At 40.1% G+C, this 23644-nt stretch overlaps 2 protein-coding genes across 2 annotated transcripts in view; one reads left to right on the top strand and one right to left on the bottom strand.

The window, feature by feature from the left end:
- The window catches only part of LOC117985753 (RING finger protein 17-like), a 30879-nt gene extending 13015 nt beyond the window's left edge, over nt 1-17864 (top strand). The window contains exons 6-25 of the mRNA XM_069501217.1: nt 257-411; nt 1026-1106; nt 1285-1551; nt 2493-2581; nt 3135-3301; nt 4068-4223; nt 5186-5260; nt 5900-6052; nt 6868-7012; nt 7191-7325; nt 7596-7746; nt 9323-9451; nt 10143-10239; nt 10605-10801; nt 11438-11661; nt 12578-12833; nt 13280-13444; nt 13928-14293; nt 14586-14857; nt 15581-17864. Coding sequence (XP_069357318.1) covers nt 257-411; nt 1026-1106; nt 1285-1551; nt 2493-2581; nt 3135-3301; nt 4068-4223; nt 5186-5260; nt 5900-6052; nt 6868-7012; nt 7191-7325; nt 7596-7746; nt 9323-9451; nt 10143-10239; nt 10605-10801; nt 11438-11661; nt 12578-12833; nt 13280-13444; nt 13928-14293; nt 14586-14857; nt 15581-16907 — 4607 coding nt within the window. The 3' untranslated portion in view covers nt 16908-17864. The remainder of the gene's footprint in view (nt 1-256; nt 412-1025; nt 1107-1284; nt 1552-2492; nt 2582-3134; nt 3302-4067; nt 4224-5185; nt 5261-5899; nt 6053-6867; nt 7013-7190; nt 7326-7595; nt 7747-9322; nt 9452-10142; nt 10240-10604; nt 10802-11437; nt 11662-12577; nt 12834-13279; nt 13445-13927; nt 14294-14585; nt 14858-15580) is intronic.
- A 4-nt stretch (nt 17865-17868) lies between these two features.
- LOC117985762 (kynurenine formamidase-like) lies at nt 17869-22372 on the bottom strand. The gene is made up of 5 exons (XM_034972545.2): nt 22126-22372; nt 21400-21521; nt 19807-20001; nt 19080-19256; nt 17869-18028 (listed from the first exon to the last, which is right to left on the bottom strand). The coding sequence occupies exons 1-5, from the start codon at nt 22338-22340 to the stop codon at nt 17922-17924; spliced, it is 816 nt and encodes a 271-aa protein (XP_034828436.1). The 5' UTR covers nt 22341-22372; the 3' UTR covers nt 17869-17921.
- Nucleotides 22373-23644: the final 1272 nt, after the last annotated feature.

Raw genomic sequence — 23644 nt, forward strand, 5'->3', positions numbered from 1 at the left:
CAGCTCATAGAAGCATAAACGCACTGCTTACCCTCATTGTAATAAATCAATGCTTATTTTTCATTATAACCTGCCGTAAAATAAGTTCATACCTAAATGCATACCCTGGCTTGAACTCCTGTGCACGCCACTGCTCATAGTATATTACTCATTCCCACCAATGACTTTCGGACTTCCCTAAGATGGAGTCGCGAGGTATTAAGTTTTCTAGTTTGCCTTTCGTGTAATCTTAGTTATATAAGAATCTCAATTTTAGAACCTACTCCACAAAAGAATAGCTGCAAAATTCATAAAGATAAACGTCTAGATTATTACTGCAAAGACTGCACAAAATCAATTTGCATGGACTGTATGATGGTAGGTGGTGATAAGTCCTGTAAAAACCATGATGTGACTTCCATACAGGAAGTGGTAAGTGTCTTTTTCATTAAAGTATTATTTTTATTGAGGGTTCCGTAACAAAATGGTAAAAATCGTGCTACTTTCTCCATCCTTGTTTGTCACAGTCGATTATTTCAGTAACTATTAAACATGGAAATGTGAATTGTTGTATACATAATATTATAATAGTGGCCCAATGTCATTGGAATAAAAAATCGAAAATTATTTTTAGTTTAATATAAAAAGGGGGGAAACTTGGAGGTTTGAAATTTCGAAGTAAGACAACTATACCAAGTGGGGTATAAAAAGAGTTTTACATTCTTAAACAGATTTATTTATTTATTATATGCATATAATTTTTTGATTTTCGTGCAAAATGTCGAAAAAATAGAGGTTTATGTATATTTTACAGAAAAATAGTTTTTTTTGATATTTACAATAAACTTCTACAAACAGAGTTAGTTTTGCGATTCAAAATATATATTCAACATATAATAAAAGTGATAACAAAAGTAATTCTTACCATTTTATTCCTTCTGTAGTAAGGAACCCTCGGTGCGCGAGTCTGACTCGCACTTGGCTGGTTTTTTAAACATTCGTGACTTATCTTCATACAATCCTAATTACTATTTCCTGATTTTTAGAATGAAACTTTTTTATCTGATATTACTGGTCTGAAACCAAAAGTAGATGAAACATTAAGGAGACTCACTAAAACTGCTGTGGTAAGTTCATAGGTATTTTAATTTTGTTACATAATATTAGTACTAATAACTAGTAACTAGTTAATACCCAGCATACATTGCAAACTGATTATAGTAAATTAAGTGTTTATAAATAATTGTTAATTATGTGATGTAAGAATCAAAACCGATTATTAATTATATATTATGTTAATTTCAGGACATTGGAAATATTTTGATGAAAATTGATAACGATGTAACTTCCTCTGAATACACAACTCTTCTCAATAATATTGAACAACATTTCTCCAAAATCAATGCTATCATACAAAAACAAAAAGATGTAATTACAAGCAAACTTCTTGACCTGAAAAACACTCAAAAAGAATCTTTAAAAGAAGCTAAAAATGATGTTGCTGAAGCGATTAAGAAAGCAACAACCACTTTGAATACTATCAACTCGTTGAATTCAAAGGAAAAGATTGAGGTATTTGCTATTATTTTTGAAGTTTCATCATTAGTGTTACATATTATCTTTATCAATAAAAATCTACAGTTTAGATAAATTGTATAGTTTGCCACATAATATCAAATATTACACTTTATTGCAGAACTTAAACAGTATGATTGAGAGAATTAGAAAATTATGCTGTCTTTTTTGTGCTGAGTATACTTCAGAATAGTTTTCATAATAATTTAGATCTAATTATTATGAAAACTATTTAAATTAATTTTTTTAACTACATAAATTATAGGTATAAACTTGCATTTGCGATGATGAAGCCTAAGGAGTAGGGTACGTACCTGCCTAGACTTTTGAAGATACCAAAATTTTAGGTCGCAGAGAAAACTGAAGCTAGAAAGATATTCCATATTCTAGCAGTGCCATTAGTTAAAATTAATTTATAGCTTTCGACTACACTATTTAGGCACTCCTATGATGGACTAAAATTCGTTAGGCAGAGACCTAAGAATTTCTCAGCATTCATGAGGATTCATCATCATCATCAGCCTGTGGATGTCCACTGTTGGACATAGGCCTTCCCTAAAGAGCGCCACAACACCCGGTTCTCAGCCTTCCTCATCCAGCCACTTCCCGCCAGCCTCTTTATATCGTCGGTCCATCGTGCTGGATGGCGTCCCACACTACGCTTGCTTAAACGCGGTCTCCACTCAAGGACTTTCCGGCTCCAACGGCCATCGCAGACATGACCTACCCACTGCCACTTCTGCTTACTAAAATTCTGGGCTCTGCCAGTTATCATGTTTCTCCTGCAGATCTCCTCATTTCTCTTAGATTTCAGGTCTTATCATGAGATTCATGAGGATTGCCTAGGCCAGTTTCAATGGCCTAGTGTTTCAGTTTATAACTATACCCTAACGTAAGTCAGTGAAAAACTGCATTATTGAAATTTATTTACTTTTCAGGTGAATATGGCAGCTTTGCTTGAAGATGTAAAGCAAATTATAAATACTCCGTGGTATTTGAATCGTGATGAGTCTGATATTAAAATGAAGTACGTATTTATTACCTGTGTATTGTCATCTTTATTCATTTCACCTTTATTTATAACTAGCTTATGCTCGCGACTTCGTCCACGTGGACTACATAAATTTCAAACCCCCACTTAACCCACTTAGGGGTGTAACTTCGAAAAATCCTTTCTTATTGGATTCTTACTCTTTACAAAGAACACACCCTCAAAATTCCATGTCTCTATAGGACCAGCGGTTTAGGCTGTGCGTTAATATAAGTCTGTTAGGACTTTGAATCTAAATATATAAAAGGAAAAGGTGACTGACTGACTGACTGATCTATGAACGCCCAGTTCAAACTACTGGACGGATCAGGCTGAAATTTGGCATGCAGATAGCCATTATGACGTAGGCATCCGCTAAGAAAGGATTTTTGGAAATTCAACCCCTAAGGGGTGAAATAGGGGTTTGAAATTTGTGTAGTCCACGCGGACGAAGTCGCGAGCATAAGCTAGTTTTATATATATGCCTACAGATTTAAATAGCTGAACCCTTGCGACAGTTTTAATTTGTTTATATTTTTGTTCCCATTAGTGTTATGGTGAAAGAAGATTTATATCCGTTATTGAGTGACTACATAAAGTTGGAGGGGGATTCAAATCCCAAATATAAGCTGTATACTACTACAGAGTTAACTGAACAGAATGCAGACATACCGGCAGCGCCTCCCTCTATTATGTATCCTCCAGATTTGGTTAGAGGTATTTTTTTGGATTAACTAATTATTTATTATTATTAATGAAAAAATTAGACCGGGTAGATACGAAAATTTTCTGGGAATAACATTGAAATAGGTATATAGAAAACAAAAACCGAGGGATGTGACTCAAAGGGAATAACCCAACCGAAAAGACCATATACTACTTCTGTGTTTCTATTTTACAATACAATGTATACTTCGGCCACCTGGGTTTAGGCTTTTTCAAAAAGCCTTTGGAAACGCGGTGATTTTCCGGGACCAAAAGCAGCCTGTGAAATTCCCCGGGATGCAAGCTATGTCTGTACCTTTCGGCTTATTGGTCTTTGACATTTTTTTAAAATAGAGATAGCGAGCAAACGAGCAGGCGGGTCACCTGATGTTAAGTGATTACCGCCGCCCATGAACATTTGCAGCACCAGAGGAACCGCCGATGCGTTGCCGGCCTTTCAAGAATTAGTTGGTCCGCCCCTTGAATAACCCCATGTTATAATCTAAAGGGAACACCGCCGAAGGGAGTTGATTCCACAGTTTGCATGTGCGTGGAAAAAGGATTTGGCACAACGGGTGGTCGAAATGCTCCAGAAACCCAGGTGGTGATGGTGGAATTTATTTAGGTGACGTGCGGTGCGGTTGTAGAAAAACAACAATCATAATCGCGAACATACGAGTATATACATACGGGACGAACACAAAACCTCCGTTTTTTATATCTGTCAAAAAATCTGATCAAGACGTGGTCTTATTTTAGTAAACTCGTGTTGTTTTAGATGTACGGCAGCTAAACAAGCAGAAACCGAAGGAGGATACGAAACAACACACATTCGTCAAGAACGTACCAACATATCGAAGCAACAAGACTGGCTCATGTTCTTCTCTAAACTCAATGAACAGTGATTCTTCACACAAAAACTATTTTACTAGTTGTAAGATAATATTATACTTTCTTACTACTTATAAGTACTTTACATTTTACATATTTATTTTACACTAGCTGATGCCTTCGAGCGAGCGACCTTTACCGCGTGGAATTAGATTTTTTTTAAATCTCGTGGGAACTCTTTGATTTTCCGGAATAAAAAGCCTATGTCACTCTCCAGGTCTTTATTTATACCCATGCAAAAAATCACGACAATCCATTGCACCGTTGCGACGTGATTGACGGACAAACCAACAAACTAACACACTTTCGCATTAATTATAATAAGGGTACTGATGTAATATGGGTTATGATAAGTCTATATATTTACTAAGCAAATAATAGAAAATAGCTGGGGATGCAGTGACAAGGCTAACGAATATATCCGGAAGAACCGAATCATCACGAATCGAATCAAATTACATCTGGTGCAAGCACTTATATTTCGCGTAACATCCTATATGGTGTTGAAACTGGGACTTTTCTTCTTCTCGAGTCGACGGTCACCTCAAATACGGGCAGCCCAAAAAGCCTCAACCGCGATATCTCGGTCGGTAGCCTCGTGTAGCTCCTCGTTCGTGGTTGAAACTTGAACAAGAGAAAGACGGAGAATTAATGCATTCGAACTATGGACTGGGAAGCGAATGTTACTAATTCCGTGAACTAACAAACGCATCGATTCTTCTGCAACTACAGATTAAAACACGTCTTTCCATCATCATGCCTTCAGCGCACCTTTACCTATTTAGACAAAACAAAACTTCCAAGTTAGCCCGCTTCCATCTTAAGAGCTCTACTCACGACACTGCCGCAGGGCGAAGTGACCAAGACCTAGTGAGACCAGGCTACTTTTTATCCCGGAAAAATATAGTTCCCACGGGGATTTTTAAAAACCTAAATTCACGCGTATGAAGTAGCGGGCACCAGCTAGTATCAACATAAATCTTAAATAACCATTTGTTGTACTAGATGAACAGCACCAGCCACAGGTGGAGTCAGTGTCGCCATTTCCGGAGACTGAATGTCTTAAACCACTGCATGAAGGTAATATAATTTTTTTTTTCTATTTGCTAATAGCTTCAAAAAATTACTCCTCACGCGCTATTTTTATTTTCAACTAGCTTATGCTCGCGACTTCGTCCGCGTAGACTACACAAATTTCAAACCCCTATTTCACCCCCTTAGGGGTTGAATTTTCAAAAATCCTTTCTTAGCGGATGCCTACGTCATAATAGCTATCTACATGCCAAATTTCAGTCTGATCCGTCCAGTAGTTTGAGCTGTGCGTTGATAGATCAGTCAGTCAGTCACCTTTTCCTTTTATATATTTAGATTCGAAAATGGATAACATTTAATGTTTTTTTTATTTTAATTAAATCAATTGGTATAAGTCTATTATGATGTTAAAGTTCAAGCAGTTTTGCGTGGAAAAGCTTAAATTCACAAAGCCTTCTGTTCCGTTACCATTACTTCCATGAAATGTAAAAAAAATGTGTTTCGTTTATAACCATTTGTGTGTGTTTAGAATTTGGATAAAATATATTCGGCCTTTCCCAGTGCCAGTAAAGAAGTTTCACTTTTCAAAATTACTTAAAATGTTTACGTTCAACCAAATATTGACTGTAACTTAGATATGATGCACATAATGTAATTTGTTTTATGGTTGTAATGTACTACCACCAGGCTCTCAGGAATTGATCTACGTGTCGCACATTGTGGACCCACACAACCTGTACGTGCAGCGCGCGTCTCAGCAGGGCAAGGTGCTGGAGTTGCAGCACGAGTTCCGCAACGCCGTGTCCATGCCCAAGCCCTCGACCAGCCACGTCACTGAAGGTATTGTCACATGGCTCTCAGAAGCTGATCTTCGTGTCGCACATTGTGGACCCACTCAACCTGTACGTGCAGCGTGCGTCTCAGCAGGGCAAGGTGCTGGAGTTGCAGAACGAGTTCCGCAACGCCGTGTCCATGCCCAAGCCCTCGACCAGCCACGTCACTGAAGGTATTGTCACATGGCTCTCAAAAGCTGATCTTCGTGTCGCACATTGTGGACCCACACAATCTGCACGTGCAGCGCGTGTCTCAGCAGGGCAAGGTGCTGGAGTTGCAGCACGAGTTCCGCAACGCCGTGTCCATGCCCAAGCCCTCGACCAGCCACGTCACTGAAGGTACTGTCACCAGGCTCTCAGGTGCTGATCATTTTCACTTCTCATTTTGGGCGACATACATTGGCTCATGCACAATGACACTGACGACTAATGAGCGAGCGGCTACGCGATGCCGACTTCATAATTTTTGCTTATTTCGTTGTAATAAATAATATGTAGAAATTAGTCACAAATAATCAATCGCGCAATTTAAGCACCATGAAAATTAATGATTATTGATTATGACCGGATTCGAAAGATGCTGACCAGAAAATACGCCGACACCGTCTCAAAACATAAATAAGCTACGCGACGGTGATTCACATTCCTATAGATCCAATTTCGCCACATTGCAGAAATGCATTTTTATCGCCCATGGAGTCGTCTCGTTACGCTGGCCATACACGATCAAGTTTACCGTCAAGTTGCATACATTGCCTTTGTACGAGGTCGACAAATTTAACAAAATGTGAACTATTGAATAATTTAATACATTTGTTGTAGGCAAAGTGTACTTGGTTTTTAACAAAGCCGACAACATGTGGCAAAGGTGCCGAGTCGTGAGCATCGACAGAAGGAACGTCAACAAGCCGCTGTTCCAAGTCTACTGTATTGACTATGGCTGCGTCGAAGTGGTCTCAGTTGACAAGTGAGTATTTTTATTTAGTTAATTAAAATAATAATAAAAAGCTGTGATAGCCTAATGGTTAGGACGTCCGCCTCCTAATCGGAGGTCGAGGGCTCGATCCCGGGCACGCACCTCTAACTTTAATGAAGCACTATTTTTAAAGCAAACGCCTAGTAATGCTAATTTTGATTGAATACAGATTGCGACTCCTGCCGCCAGTTCGCATCCAATCGCCGCCTCCGTTCGCCATCAACTGCTGTCTCGCCAACTGTGAGCCCATTCAAGGCTCCTGGACCAGCGATGACGCTATCCTCATCCAGAACATTATTAACAAGTAAGTACAAACTAAGTACCATCTGGGTGTTTGATGCACTTCGACCGTCCGTTGTGCCAGATCCTTTTCTCCACGCACATGCAAACTGTGGAATCAACTCCCTTCGGCGGTGTTCGGAGTGCGACATCACGACGTTCCGTTTTGTTATATAAATAGTGAGAGTGATCCACTCTTGCAGCAAGCGCGCTGTGATCGCGATGCGACTGGAGTGCGACATCACGAGCGACGTTCCCCTTTGTTATAAGTAGTGATAGTGATCCACTCTTGCAGCAAGCGCGCTGTGATCCACGTGCGCCACATCCGCGCTTCGGAGAGCGGTGCGATGCGGCTAGAGTGCGACATCGTGACGTTCGACGACGGCGTTAGCCTCGCGCATGCGCTCGCTTTCCACGAACGTGCGAAAATTCCGATAAAGATGTCGGTAAGTTGTCGTATCATTTGTATCTTTCTATCGACGAAAACGCTCACATATTATGCACCTAGCTTAATCCCGCGACTTGTCCGCGTGTAGTACTCAAATTTCTAACCCCTATTTTAACCAGTTAGGAGTTGTATGAAAGTCGCCGTGTGTATGCGCACGAAGTTGCGGCGACTGCCTGCCTATACACACGGCGTCCGTAATATTACTATAATCCATTGTTGTCGGAGGAATCTTATAATCTGTCGATAAGTTACTTAGCAATGTTGTGTTATTTAAACAAGACAAGAAACCTACAGGGTACTTCCCGTTGACCTAGAATCATGAAATTTGGCAGGTAGGTAGATCTTATAGCTGACATTTGGGGAAAAATCTGAAATCCGTGAATTTAGGGTTGGATCACACAAAAAAAAATTGTGGTCATAAACTAATAATTAGTATTTTCAACTTTCGAAGTGAGTGAGTATAGCGAGTGGGGTATCATATGAAAGGTCTTCACCTGTACATTCTAAAACAGATTTTTATTTATTTTTATGCATCATAGTTTTTGAATTATCGTGCAAAATGTCGAAAAAATACGACTGTGGTACGGAACCCTCATTGCGCGAGCCTGACTCGCACTTCGCCGGTTTTTTTTTTGTAAATGTAAAACTCCTAGTCATCCAAAGTTGATCTCGACCATTAGCAGAAGTACTCGTAGACTCAGCGCATAGCGCGTTATCATAATATGCCGATACAACAGGTAGGTAATAGGTATATCACAGACCACCATTCTCTGTGTAGGTAAAAGTATATAGACTGCCCCCAATCTGTGTGACTCATAAAGTTGTGTCAATACAAGCGGCCGGTTATCGCTCTGTAGAAATCTTTCTACCTACCCGCGTCGCAATTATTGTACTCGCTGTACATTGTTTTCTAACTTTAACTTTGAGTTACTTAATGTAGTAAAATTTTTATGTATTTTATAGTTTTAAAAGGCATATAAAGTGTTGTTTTGTTATTGATTAGTCAAAATTAAAGAGATTGAGATAGTTAAAGGCGAGTTGAATGTCGTTATTCAGGTCAACTTTATTGAGGTTAATATTTTTATTTAAACTATTGTAATTTATTTTTTTGATTATACACTTTTTTGAATTCTCCAATGGTGCTTATTTATGCCTGCAATAGATTCCGTTTACTTATTACCGGACAGAACAGATTTTTCTATTTTTACACATTGCACTGTGTACTTACCCATGTAATTTTTGCAAGCTAAAGTTTTGCGAATTTTCGGCCGTAGAAAAAAGAATATGACACTATATTTTTACCAATTTTATTGAAAAAAAATGAATGAAATAACTTGATTCAACCGACTGAAAGTTAAAAATTAATGACGTCTTATTAAGCGGAAATAGCAATGATTAGAACTTCCTACCGACAAACAATTTAGAAACTCTGAGGTATATGCAAGTTTACTCACGATGTTTCCCTTCACCCTTAAAACAAGTGAGGGTTCTAAAAATTAAAGTCACTCGATGCGATTACTTGAGTTGAGATTCAAAATTCGTGCTTAAAAGATATGTTTATTCTATTGTTTCAGTACCCGAAAATGATGAGTTTAGAAGAAAAACCAAAACTCTTCATGAGTAACAATGACTACAAACAAAACTCAGTGGAAGAAGTTTACATTACACACATTGTGAACCCAGATAATTTCTTTGTTAGAAAGGTATAGTATTCATTTAATTGCAAAGTTGATTAACAATAAAGATGGCGGCTCCAAAACAGCTGTTTCATGTGACGGCCATTAAATTCCCACACTAGTGCGAATATGAACATCTATTCCCGTACAGCTTTGTAGCCTAATTGAGTATTTGCCTATATCAAAAATAAATTATTTCTCAGTAGTTATTAAATAAATCTTCCAAAATACGTAAAATCCACTTTCTTTGTTAGTTTTTAGTGTAATAAGCATTTTAAAATATCGATTAAACTAAAAAAAGCATGTCAAATGATTGTTACGTCACAAGCCGGTATTTCATAGAATCTTGGATACTAAGCGCGCGTTTTGACGTTTGATAAAAAGTTACAGTGGCCCTACCGCGGTTGTTTGACAGCTACAATGTCACGATCGCAATCATCTCTGATTGGTTAATGCTCGCTCACCATTGGCCACAATGCATTGTTGCAACAAGAATCGCACAAATTCAGCCAATCAGAACAATTGAGATTGTAATAATGATTGATGCAGGTTTTAGACAATCGACCTACAGATTTGACTAGTCAAATACCGTATTGTGCCGTGCGGTAATATTTTTCCAAGGGTGGTAAAAGTCTATTTTATAGTTTTAATACCGGTGAAGTAAGAGCCTCTTTACGAGCAAATGTATCTGTAACGTAATAAAATGTGTATGTTTCAGCGACACCTACAAAATGTTTTCGAGAAGTTATGCGAGGATTTGGAGCAGGAATACACTTTGGCTGAGAAAACTAACTGTATTTATTTACCTCAAAAAGGTAAGTTTTCAGATTAAGTTCGGTGTTTCGATTTTGCATAATTTCTTGAAATCTAGAATTAGCATAATTTCTTGCATTATACTTCGCAAGTAATTTTAATTCCCGCTGACACAAGTTTGTTCGGCGCCATATAGCAACAGTGTCTTGAAATCATCCCACCTCGGCCTTTCTCACACCGAGCGGCTGCGGTATGTGTTAGGCATCGGAGGGATATGAAACTAGTCTGCCATCAACATGATCATCCTATCGCCGGCCCACCACTGAGATCTTTCAGAATGAGAAGAGTTTAGGCCATAGTCCGCCACGCTGGCCCAGTGCGGATCGGCAGAATTCACGCATATATCAACCAAAATTTGACTCGGCAGACATGGTGTGCGTGGCGAACGTAGAGAAGTGCACGCTGGGCTCCGCGCAGCCGGGCGCGTGGGCACGCGCCGTGGTGCTGGAGCTGCCAGGCCGCGGCCGCGTGCGCCTGCTGCTGCCCGACACGGGCGCGCAGGTGCTGCTGCACTGGTCCGCGCTGCGCCGCATACAGCCCCAGTTCACCGTGCTCAAGGCGCTTGTGAGTGAGATGTTTTTTAGAGTTTCGTACCTGAAGGGTGCCAACAGGACCCTATTACTAAGACTTCGCTGTCCGTCCGTCCGTCAGTCTGTCTGTCAGCGGGCTGTATCTCGTGAACCTTAATAGGTAGAGAGTTGAAATTTTCACAGAATGTGTATTTCTATTGCCGCTAGAACAACATATAATAAGAATTTCAAAATTACCGCCATGGAAATTAAAAAAAAATGTGTTACTTCTTGTACCATCGTACAAGAAGGGGTTTCCGACCTTGGTTCGAATGTTCAACGTCATTAACGTCACGCCTAGTAAATATGTGCAATGATCAACGCATCGCCGGGCCACTGGCCACTGCTGAGAAAGGGGCTCTTCTCGGAATGTGGAATATTTGCAATAAAGATTCCTAAAAAAACATGTCTTAATATTATGTTAACTGTGCAATCAACTCGCTTCCCTTTAGATTACAACATGGTGGTTGGTGGTGGATTCAAGGTGCGGACTAACAAATTTCTAAAAGGCCGGCAACGCATTGGCTGTTCCTCTGGCACTGCAAATGTTCATGGGCGGCGGTAATTACCTAACATCAGGTGGTCCGCCTGCTCATTTGCTCGATATTTTTATTTATTTTTAAATTTTTAGGCTGCAGAGTGTCACCTGGCTGGCGTGACTCCACACAACAAGAAATGGAGTCCGAGATCGGTTAACTTGCTAGAAAAGTTTATGGACCGATGTTTAGAGTTACACGTTGAAGAAAGTCGAGGTCGTGGATCTCTCGGAGTCACGCTTTATGACAAATCGGAGCCAGAAACTGTTATCTGCATTAACACAGAGATGATAAAGCACAAATTTGCGTACACTTTTGGGTAACTAAACGATCAATTCATTATTACTGCCCCCCGATTCTGTAATAAAAACGTATTCATGGTAATCGACAGCAAATTCTGCCCCCTTGATTGGTTGAATTCACTGTTCAAAAATTGTCAAAGGGGCAGAATTTGCTATCGAATATGATTCCGATGAATACGTTTATCTTACACAATCGGCCAATTTTTCTTTTGTATCATCAACCTTCCTGACGCAGTGGTAAACGGTGGGTCTTATAAGTGGGAGGCCCGGTGTTCGATTCCTGGCAGGGCAACTTGGGAATTTTTAATTTTTGAATTGACTCTGGTCTGGTCTAGTGGTAGGCTTTGGCCGTGGCTAGTTACCACCCTAGCGGTAAAGCCGTGCCACCAAGCGATTTAGCGTTCCGGTAAGATGCCGCTAAGGGGTATAGGCTTAATAAAATTGCCATGTCCCTTTCAAGTTAGCCCACTTCCATCATAGACTGCAACGTCACTTACAACCAGGTGAAATAGTAGGCAAGGGATTTCGTCTCAGGATAAGAAAACTTTTGGCCGTAGTCTACCTCGCTTGCCAAAGGTGAATTGGCAAACTTCACACTCCTTATTATAAAGAACATGTAGGTTTCGCACATAACTCCGAATTGTTAGAGATGTGTGCCCGGGATCAGACCCTGGACCACCCGGATCACGTCTAAACCTTAACTAAACTGTCACTGCTTATAAGTCCCGCAAATTGGTATTGCGCTGGAACCATGTCTCATTAACATCGAAATTACGTCATTTGTGTATATTTAAGTAAAAATATACCATCAGCTCGGAACATCGGTCTAGTGCTGACGTCACTAAAATGGCGGCCACGCGCATTGGCAATTTGCGGGACTAATAGTAAGTTATCACTATGATATTTGTACTAACGCGAAATTTTCCTTTGCAGAATTTACATGTTCAACAAAAATACTGAAATGGAAGATTTAGTTTACGACAACAAGTCCCCGTTGGACGAGCCGAAACCGAGGCGCAAACCCAAAAATAAGGACGACATCGCCATACTAAAGAGAAATCAGCCGCTACCCACCAAACCGAAGGAGGGCGACCTAAACGCGAAAGATAAAGGCCCGCTCCGAATAGAGGCCAAAGTTTTGAATTATCAGTCGCCGTCGCTCATTTACTTATTCCCGATGCATCAACAAGTATGGCTTAATATTTATTTTACTTTTATTTAATCAAATTAAAAGCATAAGCCAGATAAGCAGGATTAATGTAACAAATTTTTGGATAAGTTATTAAAATGTCCTCTCATATAAAGCTTGCGCGGGGATATAAATCACAACGCGTAGTTTTAATCTTTTAAATGACCTTACTGCATTATTTATTTGACTAGGGCGCAATTGCTATTGCAACCACTCAATCAGAATCGCGACCTAAACGCAACAGTATTTAATAGTTGTGAGTCTCGAGTCGGAACGAGACTGAAGTAAAAACCGTCAAACACCCGTATTTAAAGGCTTTAAAGCTTTAACATGCCTCAAGCAGAAGAAAAACATGCTCAAGTTGAGGAAGCGCTAGGAGGAGTGCATAACCAGCTTTTAGTTATACAATTTAAGAAATAAGTGTTTTTCTTTCTTTCTTTCACCAGAAAGTCTTCAACGAGCTGTTCGAGAAGATTCAGAAATACTACAGCACCAAGAAGCCACAAGGCAAGGAAGACTGGAAGGTCGGCGACCGCTGCTGCACCGTGTGCGCGCAGTCGCTGACGTGGCGCCGCGCCGCCATCCTCGAGCTCGACGCCGACCGCGCCAAGGTATCACTACCCATATTCTAAAATCTAAATGCGAGTGTGTTTGTTTGTCCTTCAATTACGTCGTAACGGATCGACGATTATTTTTTTCAAGGGTATAGTTGAGACCTGGAGAGTGACATATGCCACTTTTTATCCCGGAAAATACCCATATCATAAATGCGGGAGTGTGTTTATTTGTTGGTTTATTGGTTTGTATTTCAATCACGTCGCAACGGAGCGACGTGATTTTTTGCGTGAGTATAGTTGGAGAGTGACATAGGCTACTTATCCCGAAAAATCAAAGAATTCCCACAGGATTTTTAAAAACCTAAATCCACGTAGACGAAGTCGCGGACATCAGTTAAATGGCCTTTATTTGAAAAGTATATAAATATTTAATTATAATATTAAAAAATATAAATTCGAAAAAGAAATAAAAAAAACTTGTTTTGACGTCTGTGAATACGACAAGATAGCGGACTCTTATCATAATAATAAAAATAGGTGTTCTACTATGACTTCGCGTGCGTCGAGAGCGTGCCCGTGGCGGGGCTGCGCGAGCTGCCGGCCGAGTTCACGTCGGTGGGCGACGGGGCCATGCCGTGCCACCTGGGCGGCGTCGTGACCGCCGGCGGCGATGACTGGCCCTCGCTCTCCAAGGAGTACCTCAAAGACTTGCTCGACGCCTACAAGCGAGTCTTCATCACTAGACTCGGCGATTTCAAGGGCAACAGCAAGAGCTTGCCCGTGGAGATGTGGGTGTATCACACCATTCAAGGCGGCGCGCTCGAGCCTAACATTTCCGAGTGGCGGTGCCTAAACAGAAGGCTGGTCGAGCAGGGATTGGCCATCCCGGAGAAGATTGAACAGGTAAATAATATATTCCACAACAACAAAAGAAAGTGCCTATTCATCCCCGTGCACGAATTTAATATATTTTATTTTGAGTGAAAGCGGGCGCCTTTGCACCATATCCTTTATTCAGCCAAAACACCAAAAAAACCGGTGCAAGTTGGTCTCATACACTATAGGTTTTGATTCCTTTGACGGGCCTTGACAGACAGACACAACGAATGAAACTATAAGGGTTCCTTTTTTCTCTGAGGATACGGAACCCTAAAACTTATTAGATTGTCATAATAAATGATCATTTTATTTTCAGTCTGGGAACACGGACGTCGCCACTGCCAGCACTGGGGATGACAATATGCTATCGTTTCTTAATATTAAGGGATCCGTCCGAGATTGGCTCCAAATTGAACCGATGCCGATGAAGCCCCTCACGATTAAACCTGCGGCTGAAACGAATAACAGTCAGTCGTCCTCACCGGTACCTTTGGACAAGGAAGAACCGCACAGTTCCGACACAATATTCATATCGGACTGGTTGCCTGCCGAACCGTTACCGAGTAACGAGTTCATAGCCATGCCCACGTAAGGATCCTTCGTTAATACAATTTTATTTTTGCTTGCCTCTCTTGCAATAATCACGAAAAGTACTCTCCATGGCCGCTCCAAAGTGTGGTGGCGTGCTAAGTGCTATTGCAATCAACATTCGGGCGGAACATATACTCTAGTGAAATGCGTAATGTCTGAACAACGAATAAACGATTGGTATTACGTTAATTTTTTTTGCAAATTAACTCATATCTATATATATAAAACGAAAAGGTGACTGACTGACTGATCTATCAACGCACAGCTCAAACTACTGGACGGATCGGGCTGAAATTTGGCATGCAGATAGCTATTATTATTTTTGAAAATGTAACCCCTAAGGGGATAAAATAGAGGTTCGAAATTTTTGAAGTCTACGCGGACGAAGTCGCGGGCATAAGCTAGTTTCTTAATAAACTAAAGACATTTCAAATTATTATCAAATAAAGTTTGCTTTAAAACCAAAGGTTTTGAATTTTTATAGTTTCTTATATGGCCTATTTATGTACGAAAACATCAAAATTTGCCTTAAAATAGAGATGTTTCAAGGGTCATAACTTTCAGAACAAATATAATTTTACTATATTTATTGTGTCTGGGCGTAGATAATAGAGATAAATCGATATCTGGCTAAATTTCCGATTTCGAAAATAATAAAATAATAGGTGTCATCGGCGTTTGTATGGAGCAACGCGTATGAAGTGTAATAAATAATTTCAGGTACATCGACAACGACGGCGTAATTTACCTGCACGACATATCGCAGCAGGACACGCTGGACTTGATCCGCAAAGCACTAGACGTGCGCTTCAAGGACCCGGATCCTAAAGCGAAGTTCGTCAAATGGACTGTAGGCGAGCCTTGCGTCGCTCTGTTCTTTTTAGACAATCGTTTTTACAGAGGAAGAGTGATAGAAGTGAACAATGAAACGTCGACTTGTCTCATACATTACATAGATTACGGCAATGAAGAGACATGCTCCTTTGAAAATCTTAGAAAGAGCATCGCTCTATATCAAATTCCAATACAGGTGCACAAATGTATCCTGAATGGTATAAGGCCTGTAGAGAAAAAGTGGAACAGGCAGACGCTGGACTATATTCATAAATCTATCGTAGAGAAACAGTGCTACGTTAAAGTGGCCGGTGAGCCGATAGGAGATGTCATACCTATCGACCTGAAATATGACAAACTTTGGATAAACGAACATCTTGTCGATTTCGAACTGGCCGTATACAAGGATGGCACCAAAGCTGTCGTTCGAAAATTTGCCCCTGTACCCAAAGAAACTATAAATACAGAAGAACAGATAGAATCAGACTCTGGACCTGATTATTATGAAGAAGAATCGGAGGACCATCAATCGCAGTCGTCCGAGTCGCAAGTATCCGTGCAGATGACCACAGGCATCGAGGGCAAAGACTGGAATGAAGTCATGCAAGAAGAAGAATACACATCTATTATTGAGGATTTTGCGACTTTCCCACTTTTCACAGAATCTGAATTCTTGTGTAACATAACAGTTTTGACCGAAAAAAATAAATTTGAATTGAGCGTCGTTCACGATCATGAGACTAGCGAAATGTATAAGAAAATGTATGCGCAACTGCAATCTGAAAGTAACGAGACTGCTCTGAATGGTATATATGAAAATAAGGCATGTTTGGCTTTATTCCCGGAAGACGGCCAATGGTACAGAGCCATGATCGTACAGTACAGTGAGGCCAAAAAGCTTATAAAAGTAAAATACGTCGACTATGGAAATTTAGAAGTACTAGTTTTGAATAATGTGCGAGAAATTAGCGAAGAACATTTGAAGTTGCCTCCTGCAACCGTAACAGCGACTTTACATGGCATTCAACTTAATCCGACACTTGATGACAAAACTGTGGTCGAAAAATTGACAGATACATTTTTGAATAAAGACCCTTTTCATGTTAAAGTTATTAAACCTGACGTCATACCAAGTGTTGAACTCAGAGATGTTGATGGAAAATTAATTTACGACAATCTTATCAACGAAAAAGTATTCATAAATTGTGATTAAACACCAATATTGGTATTTTTTAATTTCAAGCACTTTATTACTTTATTTTTGTTTTCTTAGCTCATAAGTTAGAACTCTCTTTTGTTATTTTGTTTCTATTTTGAATGTTCCTCATGTTTTTGAGCCATACTTTTGACATGAGCGTTGACCCATAGAGTAGAAATGGCGCTTGAAAAGTCATTTTCATATCAGCTCTCTTAACTAAAATGACAGGTCTAAATATTTTGCTATCCCTTTCATAATGCTCTCTGCAGAAAAGGATAGCATTAGATTTGGACGTACCTATTAATTTAGAGATTCAACACAACAGATTTAACCATATCGTGATTTTATACTATTGTAGCTTTTATTTCAAATTTAAATTTAGTTTTTAATTTGTTTCTTGTGGCATTCCAAATAAAAGTTTGCATTTGTTTTCTTAAGCCAAGTATGGCAAATTAATATTGTTAATCAAATTTAGGGCCTGCATCGACGAGGGAATTGTCCGGGGAGGACATAAATTCGACATCTTTTACTCTACGATATTAATACGCCGTACTATTAGTCCATCGTGTACTTTATGCAGTTCAGTTCTGAAGGCGGAAACAAACAATCGGACGTGTCCGTTAGCGCGACAGTTAGGTGTGCACATCGTTTAGAACGCGGCGTGCGGACTCATACGAGCGTTTTCGGCTGACAAACATCCAGGGGGAAGAATTCTATCGGACGTCTGAGCACTCAATGATGGCCCAAGGTTACGTCCGATAGTTTGCAGTTTCTATTATCCAGATAACTAAAGCGTGACGGTCAGCCGCGTCCGATAATAATTTGTTTCTGGCTTTAGTGATCCATTTTGGTTCTCCGCGTAGTCCCTCGTCTGCCTGCGCAGGTCGTTATAGAAATGGGATTTTTTCTTCCTTACGATAAAAATACCTTTCACGATGAAAATGAAGGACAATAAAAAGGCAACCATTATTATTCTAGAGTTTTATTTATATAGACATTTTATTATTGAACTGATTGCGATCGGTTTTTTTAAAAATGCGTAGGTATTTGTTTTGGACAAATAGCTACCAAACGCAGGGGCGCTCCAGTTCCCAAAGCAATTTTCATCGGCAATATCAAAGCTGTACAGCCCCTATCTGAAAATATTTATTTATCAGATGTGGAATGAACGTGGGAATCTATATATATAAAAGGAAAAGGTGACTGACTGACTGACTGATCTATCAACGCACAGCTCAAACTACTGGACGGATCGGGCTGAAATTTGACATGCAGATAGCTATTATGACGTAGGCATCCGCTAAGAAAGGATTTTTGAAAATTCAACTCCTAAGTGGGTGAAATAGGGATTTGAAATATTGTAGTCCACGCGGACGAAGTCGCGAGCGTAAGCTAGTAGATAATAAAACTCATTGGGTGGCTGGCTGTGTGTGATTGACGCAGTGAAGCTGCTATGGTACTCTGACTTAGCTTAGACTGACAGAGTTAAAAAGAGACAGAGCTATATCTCTCTCACATAAATCTGTCTCGTTTTAACTCAAGTCTGAGCAAAGTCAAAGTGCGCTCTATAGATCTCAGCCTTGGTTTATTTGAGTAAAATTGCACTTGTCCGTCTGTCCGTGCCTTATCACTTCTGTGTCTGTCTTCTTCTATTATAAATTCAAAAACATACCTAATATGTAAACTGATGGCCTTCAGCCGAATATTGCATAAAAAAGTACTGAAATCAGATTAATATTATCATCATCATCATCATCAACATCAGCCTGTGGATGTCCACTGTGGACATAGGCCTTCCCTAAAGAGCGCCACCACACCCGATCCTCAGCCTTCCTCATCCAGCCACTTCCAGCCAGATTAATATTATAAAGAAACAAAATTATTTTATTTTTAATGGGCACCTATCAGTATTTTTAGCAGACGGCTATATAGGCTACTTTTTATCCCGGAAAATAAAGTTTAGTTCCCGCGGATATTTAAAAGCTAATTCCACGCGGGCATCTTCTACTTAGTATAGATAACATTATAAACACAATGAGCCTCGGACCAAGTATAAAGGGTTATGAAGTGTCAGTTATTTTGAAATCACACTGCAATTCTGTTTGTCTGGTCTGTAGAATAATAAAATTATTTTGTTTGTATAGTGTATTCCTTTTGTATTTTAGTCAAAAATGTAACTGTAATTACCAGGCACAGGCACATCCAACTTAACGTTTTCAATGTTATAGAGACCTGCTCCAGAAGCTATTTTATGTACAGGGAAGTCTGTACTAGATCCAGGATCAACTGAGCCCGTATCAACGCCTATACCTACAACGTTCTTGTATGACGATGTAATCCATTCCGCCACTTCCGCACTTAAGCCTGGAACATTAAAAACATTATAATCAACAAATAGCCGGCTCAGAATCGCAAAGATTCTATCTGTGTTTCTTTTATAAGAATAATCAGTATAAGCATGCTGAAACAAAATTAATAAATAAAATCCTCGGCATCTATGCAAATTAACCACATAAAACGATTTTTGCGACGCCGCGCGTCGCATGGTGGGAGCAAACGACATCCGCAGGCCTGACTCCTGAGTTACTAACGCGAGCTTGAAGAGGCACTATAAATAGCGACCTCTGAATTCGTGAATTTACCAGCTGGTTAACGGTTTTAAGTTCCGCCAAATTAGTTCTGTTTCAAAACACCTCGGTCTTCCCCAGTTAAGATGCAGGCACACGTCTTATGGCTATGGGATTGTGTCGAGAGTCGAGACAAAATATCAGTCATTACATTTTACAATTTAAAATTAAGATTTGTGTACAGTGCGCACACTTCATTTGAGGCGAACGCGAACGTGGCGCAAGATTGCGTTGCAAGTTGCAACACTGCAGCCTGCAGAGTCTATGGTCTCTGAATCTTTTCTTACCTGGGAAATGGAACGTGCCATTTGGTTGCACTCCTAAATATTTATTTCTATCGTAAAAGAACTTGCTCCATCCAAACTTAAATATGATAACGCAAGGTTTTCCCAAATTGTCGTTCAGCATGTAATCTAAATGATACTTTTGCAGTACAAAGCTCGGGTCATCATTTACTCTAGAACTGATGTCCACTATTATAACTGAAAAAGAAAGATATGAGTGTTGTATAAGAGCGGAAAGCGCAGCGTTGGAAAACCCTCCCATATGTGGACAGACGACGTAGGGAGCCGCTGCAGACTATGAAAGTCCTACAAGAGTCCAGTATAATAAGTATATGGACGCGTCTATATCGGTTGATAATAATGAGTTGTACAATAACGTCCGTGCTTTTTTTCTTGTTACAATTCAGCCCTTGCCTGTGATCTCACCTGGTGGTAAGCCGAAGCCTCCCACCAGACCCAGACCAGAGACAATTTGAAAACTATAAATTTAAAAATTGCCCTGCCAGAAATCGAACCCGGGACCCTCCGCTTATAAGACCAAGAAAAAATTCCCACGGGACTTTTAAAAACCGCAATCCACGCGAGCGAAGCCACGGGCATCGGCTAGCTTTCGTTCGTTACCTATAGCCTACGACAGGTTGAGATAGCAATCGGGGTATGAGGCGGGGCACGCCCCGCACAGGCGCACGTCCTTCGCTCTTGCCCGCACCGGGTCAGCGCGGGTGCTGTGCGGGGCGTTCCCTCCCCGATTGCCATCTCGACCTGTCGCGTACTATAGGTATGCGTTCGCGCAAGGTTCTCGGTCTAATATTTTGTATAGGTATTTAGTCGTCGACACTTAGGCCAAGGTTTATAATATCAACGTAGGTAGGGTACGTATCTAATGATGGCGCGCAACTCGCATTTTCATGTCGGCTTCTTAAAATATGGTTCAGTGGGCTTCAGACAGATGAATTAGATATTTATTTGACATAGATAAGTTATCGGATCACTTAACGATAAGTAGGTAAGTACAATAAGACTTTGTACTTACCTACCGATCGCCTATATTTTTTATCTGACGCAGGTTGTGACTGTAGTATACCAGTGCGCTAGTATAGTATTATGTACCTATATGCATATTCTTATAGAATGTGCATATACGCAACTAGTTTATGCTCGCGACTTCCTCCGCGTGGACTACACAAATTTCAAACACCTAACTATTTCCCCCCCTTAGGGGTTGAATTTTCAAAAATCCTTTATTAGCAGATGATCGTCATAATAGCTATCTGCATGCCAAATTTCAGCCCGATTCGTCTAGTAGTTTGAGCTATGCGTTGATAGATCAGTCAGTCAGTCACCTTTTCGTTTTTATATTTAGACTAGGTGATACCCGCGACTACGTCCGCGTGAGTTTTGATTTTTAAAATTCCCGTGGAAACTCTTTTATTTTCCGGGATAAAAAGTAGCCTATGTACTACTAAGTACCCCGGGATGCGAGCTATCTCTGTACCAAATTTCGTCAAAATCGGTTAAACGGATAGGCCGTGAAAAGCTAGCAGACAGACAGACAGACACACTTTCGCATTTATAATATTAGTATGGATTACTTACGGGGCACGATAAGTTTATCCAACGGTATATTTCCTACACGTAAGCCGTTGACTTGGAAGTGATAAGGCGCGTCTAGATGAGTACCACCATGTTCGCCTGCAGCGAAATTATTTGCCGCATACCTGCCAAATGATACATTTTTAGGATTCTGTTATCTGTAATAAATAACTTTTACATTTTGGTCAAAACCGTCTGACCGTCTGATCACTGTGGTCGCAGTGGCTCAGCCAGCCTCAATAGCTCAAACGGTAAAGGAGTGGACTGAAAACCAAAAGGTCGACAGATCAAAGCCCGCCCGTTGCACTATAATTGTCGTACCTACTCCTAGCACAAGCCTGACGCTTAGTTGGAGAGGAAAGAGGAATATTAGTCATTTAACATGGCTAATATTCTAAAAAAAGTACCTACTTATGTTTTCTTTTTGTAAGTAGGTAGTTGACAACGCACGACCACGGCATTTTATTTTATTTTTATTTTTATTTCAATTAAATAATTATTATAACGTCATTTATACGGCGATAGCACTAATCATCTGACTTGTTTCTTAATTTTTAGTTTATTTTATTTTTGCCTAGTTGGGTCAGTTGGGTTACAGATTTTTAAACTTTTTCTTTTAATACAAACCTACATAATACATACATACATATATACATACATACATACATAGACTGCTAAAATCATAACCCTTCCTTTTGGCTTTGCCGAGTCGGGTAAAAATACGCTTACCAAGAACCATCGCTGCCAAATCCCTCATTCTTTTTTGTAAATGAGAACTGATCCATATTAGGCCAATATATTGTATTTTTATCAAACGGAAACGTGAGATCAATAAATTCATATACTCCGTTAAAAAATACATCATTCAGAGTTGGATTACAGCCATTTACATTAATGAAATAATTGATAGCACAAGTTAACAGAGTAATGATATAACTTGCCATGTCTACTACGAAATGACAACTGAAGATGAACTACGAACCACACGCTACGAACACTAGGTACTTAACTAAAAATTGGTCAAGTACGATTCGGACTCGCGCATCGAGGGTTCCGTCCTACAGAAGAAGTAAAATGGTAAGAATCACTCACGAAGCTGGTTGCTTAGGTGTGTAGTTGTGTACCTACCATACCAAGAAAAAACACTTTATTTTTTATTTTTATGGCGTCCATTTTCAAATTATTATTTGCTGTTATAACGGCAATACAAATACAAATATCTATAGTCCACGACAGGTCAAGATGGCAATCGGGATATGAGGCGGGGGGACGCCCCGCACACACGCAAGTCACCCTCGCTTGCCTGCACCGGGTTAGCGCGGGGGCTGTGCGGGTGTGCCTGTGCGGGGCGTTTTTTCCTCGATTGCCATCTCGACCTGTCGCGTAACTACTATACATATTCTGTAAACATTTTCAACTCTACCTATAACTTTCGGCCTTCGGTACGATAACAGCGGAGGCTTAGTAATTGGGTCCCGTTTAGCAACCTTCGGGCCTAACTTCGTTACGATAACAACGGAGGCTTAGTAATTGGGTCCCATTTAGCACCCTTCGGGCCTTCGGTACGATAACAGCGGAGGTTTAGTAATTGGGTCGCGTTTGGCACCCTTCGGTACGGAACTTCTTGGCAGTTATAAAATATGCGTGGGTTTGTCTACTATGTAATATAGGATATAGGTATCATATATAGGTGACATATGACTATGTTTAATAGGTCAATTGAGGTCACTGAGAATAGAATGGATAGGTCGTTCGGCTCAGTCAGTAGTTTAAGAGTTTATCTAAGGAGTAAACAAATCTTTCTTCTTTGTAATATTAAGTCGGTACCTAAGTATTAGATACTAGCTGGTGCCCGCGATTTCATTCGCGTGGATTTAGGTTTTTAAAAATTCTGTGGGAATCTCAATCTTCTTTCAATTTTCCGGCATAAAAAGTATGTCCTTCCCCGGGATGCAAGCTATCTCTGTACTTAATTCGTCAAAATCGGTTGAACCATTGGGCCGTGAAAAGCTGCAGACAGAGACAGACAGACACACTTTCACATTTATAATATAGTATTAGATATACCTAGGTAAGAATTTATAATTTCTCGTGAAAATAAAGCAAATGCAAGCTGCTGAAAGCTGTTGGCAGCAAGCCTCTTTGTCTGTGGTTTAAAGGGCTAGAACCTAGAGCCGTAAAGCCAATAAAAAAACAAGTTTGCAAAATTGACTTTGATGGATGAGTAGGTACTTTTGTTGATGTCATC

The sequence above is a fragment of the Maniola hyperantus genome, chromosome 10 (assembly GCF_902806685.2).
Source record: "Maniola hyperantus chromosome 10, iAphHyp1.2, whole genome shotgun sequence".
Taxonomy (NCBI): domain Eukaryota; kingdom Metazoa; phylum Arthropoda; class Insecta; order Lepidoptera; family Nymphalidae; genus Maniola; species Maniola hyperantus.

Coding starts and splice junctions, on each gene's coding strand:
- LOC117985762 (XM_034972545.2), bottom strand. CDS start 22,340: ATGGCAAGTTATATCATTACTCTGTTAACTTGTGCTATCAATTATTTC. Junction 19,257..19,806: donor TGGCACGTTCCATTTCCCAG/GTAAGAAAAGAT, acceptor TTAATGTTCCAG/GCTTAAGTGCGGAAGTGGCG. Junction 18,029..19,079: donor GTTGGATGTGCCTGTGCCTG/GTAATTACAGTT, acceptor AAATATTTTCAG/ATAGGGGCTGTACAGCTTTG.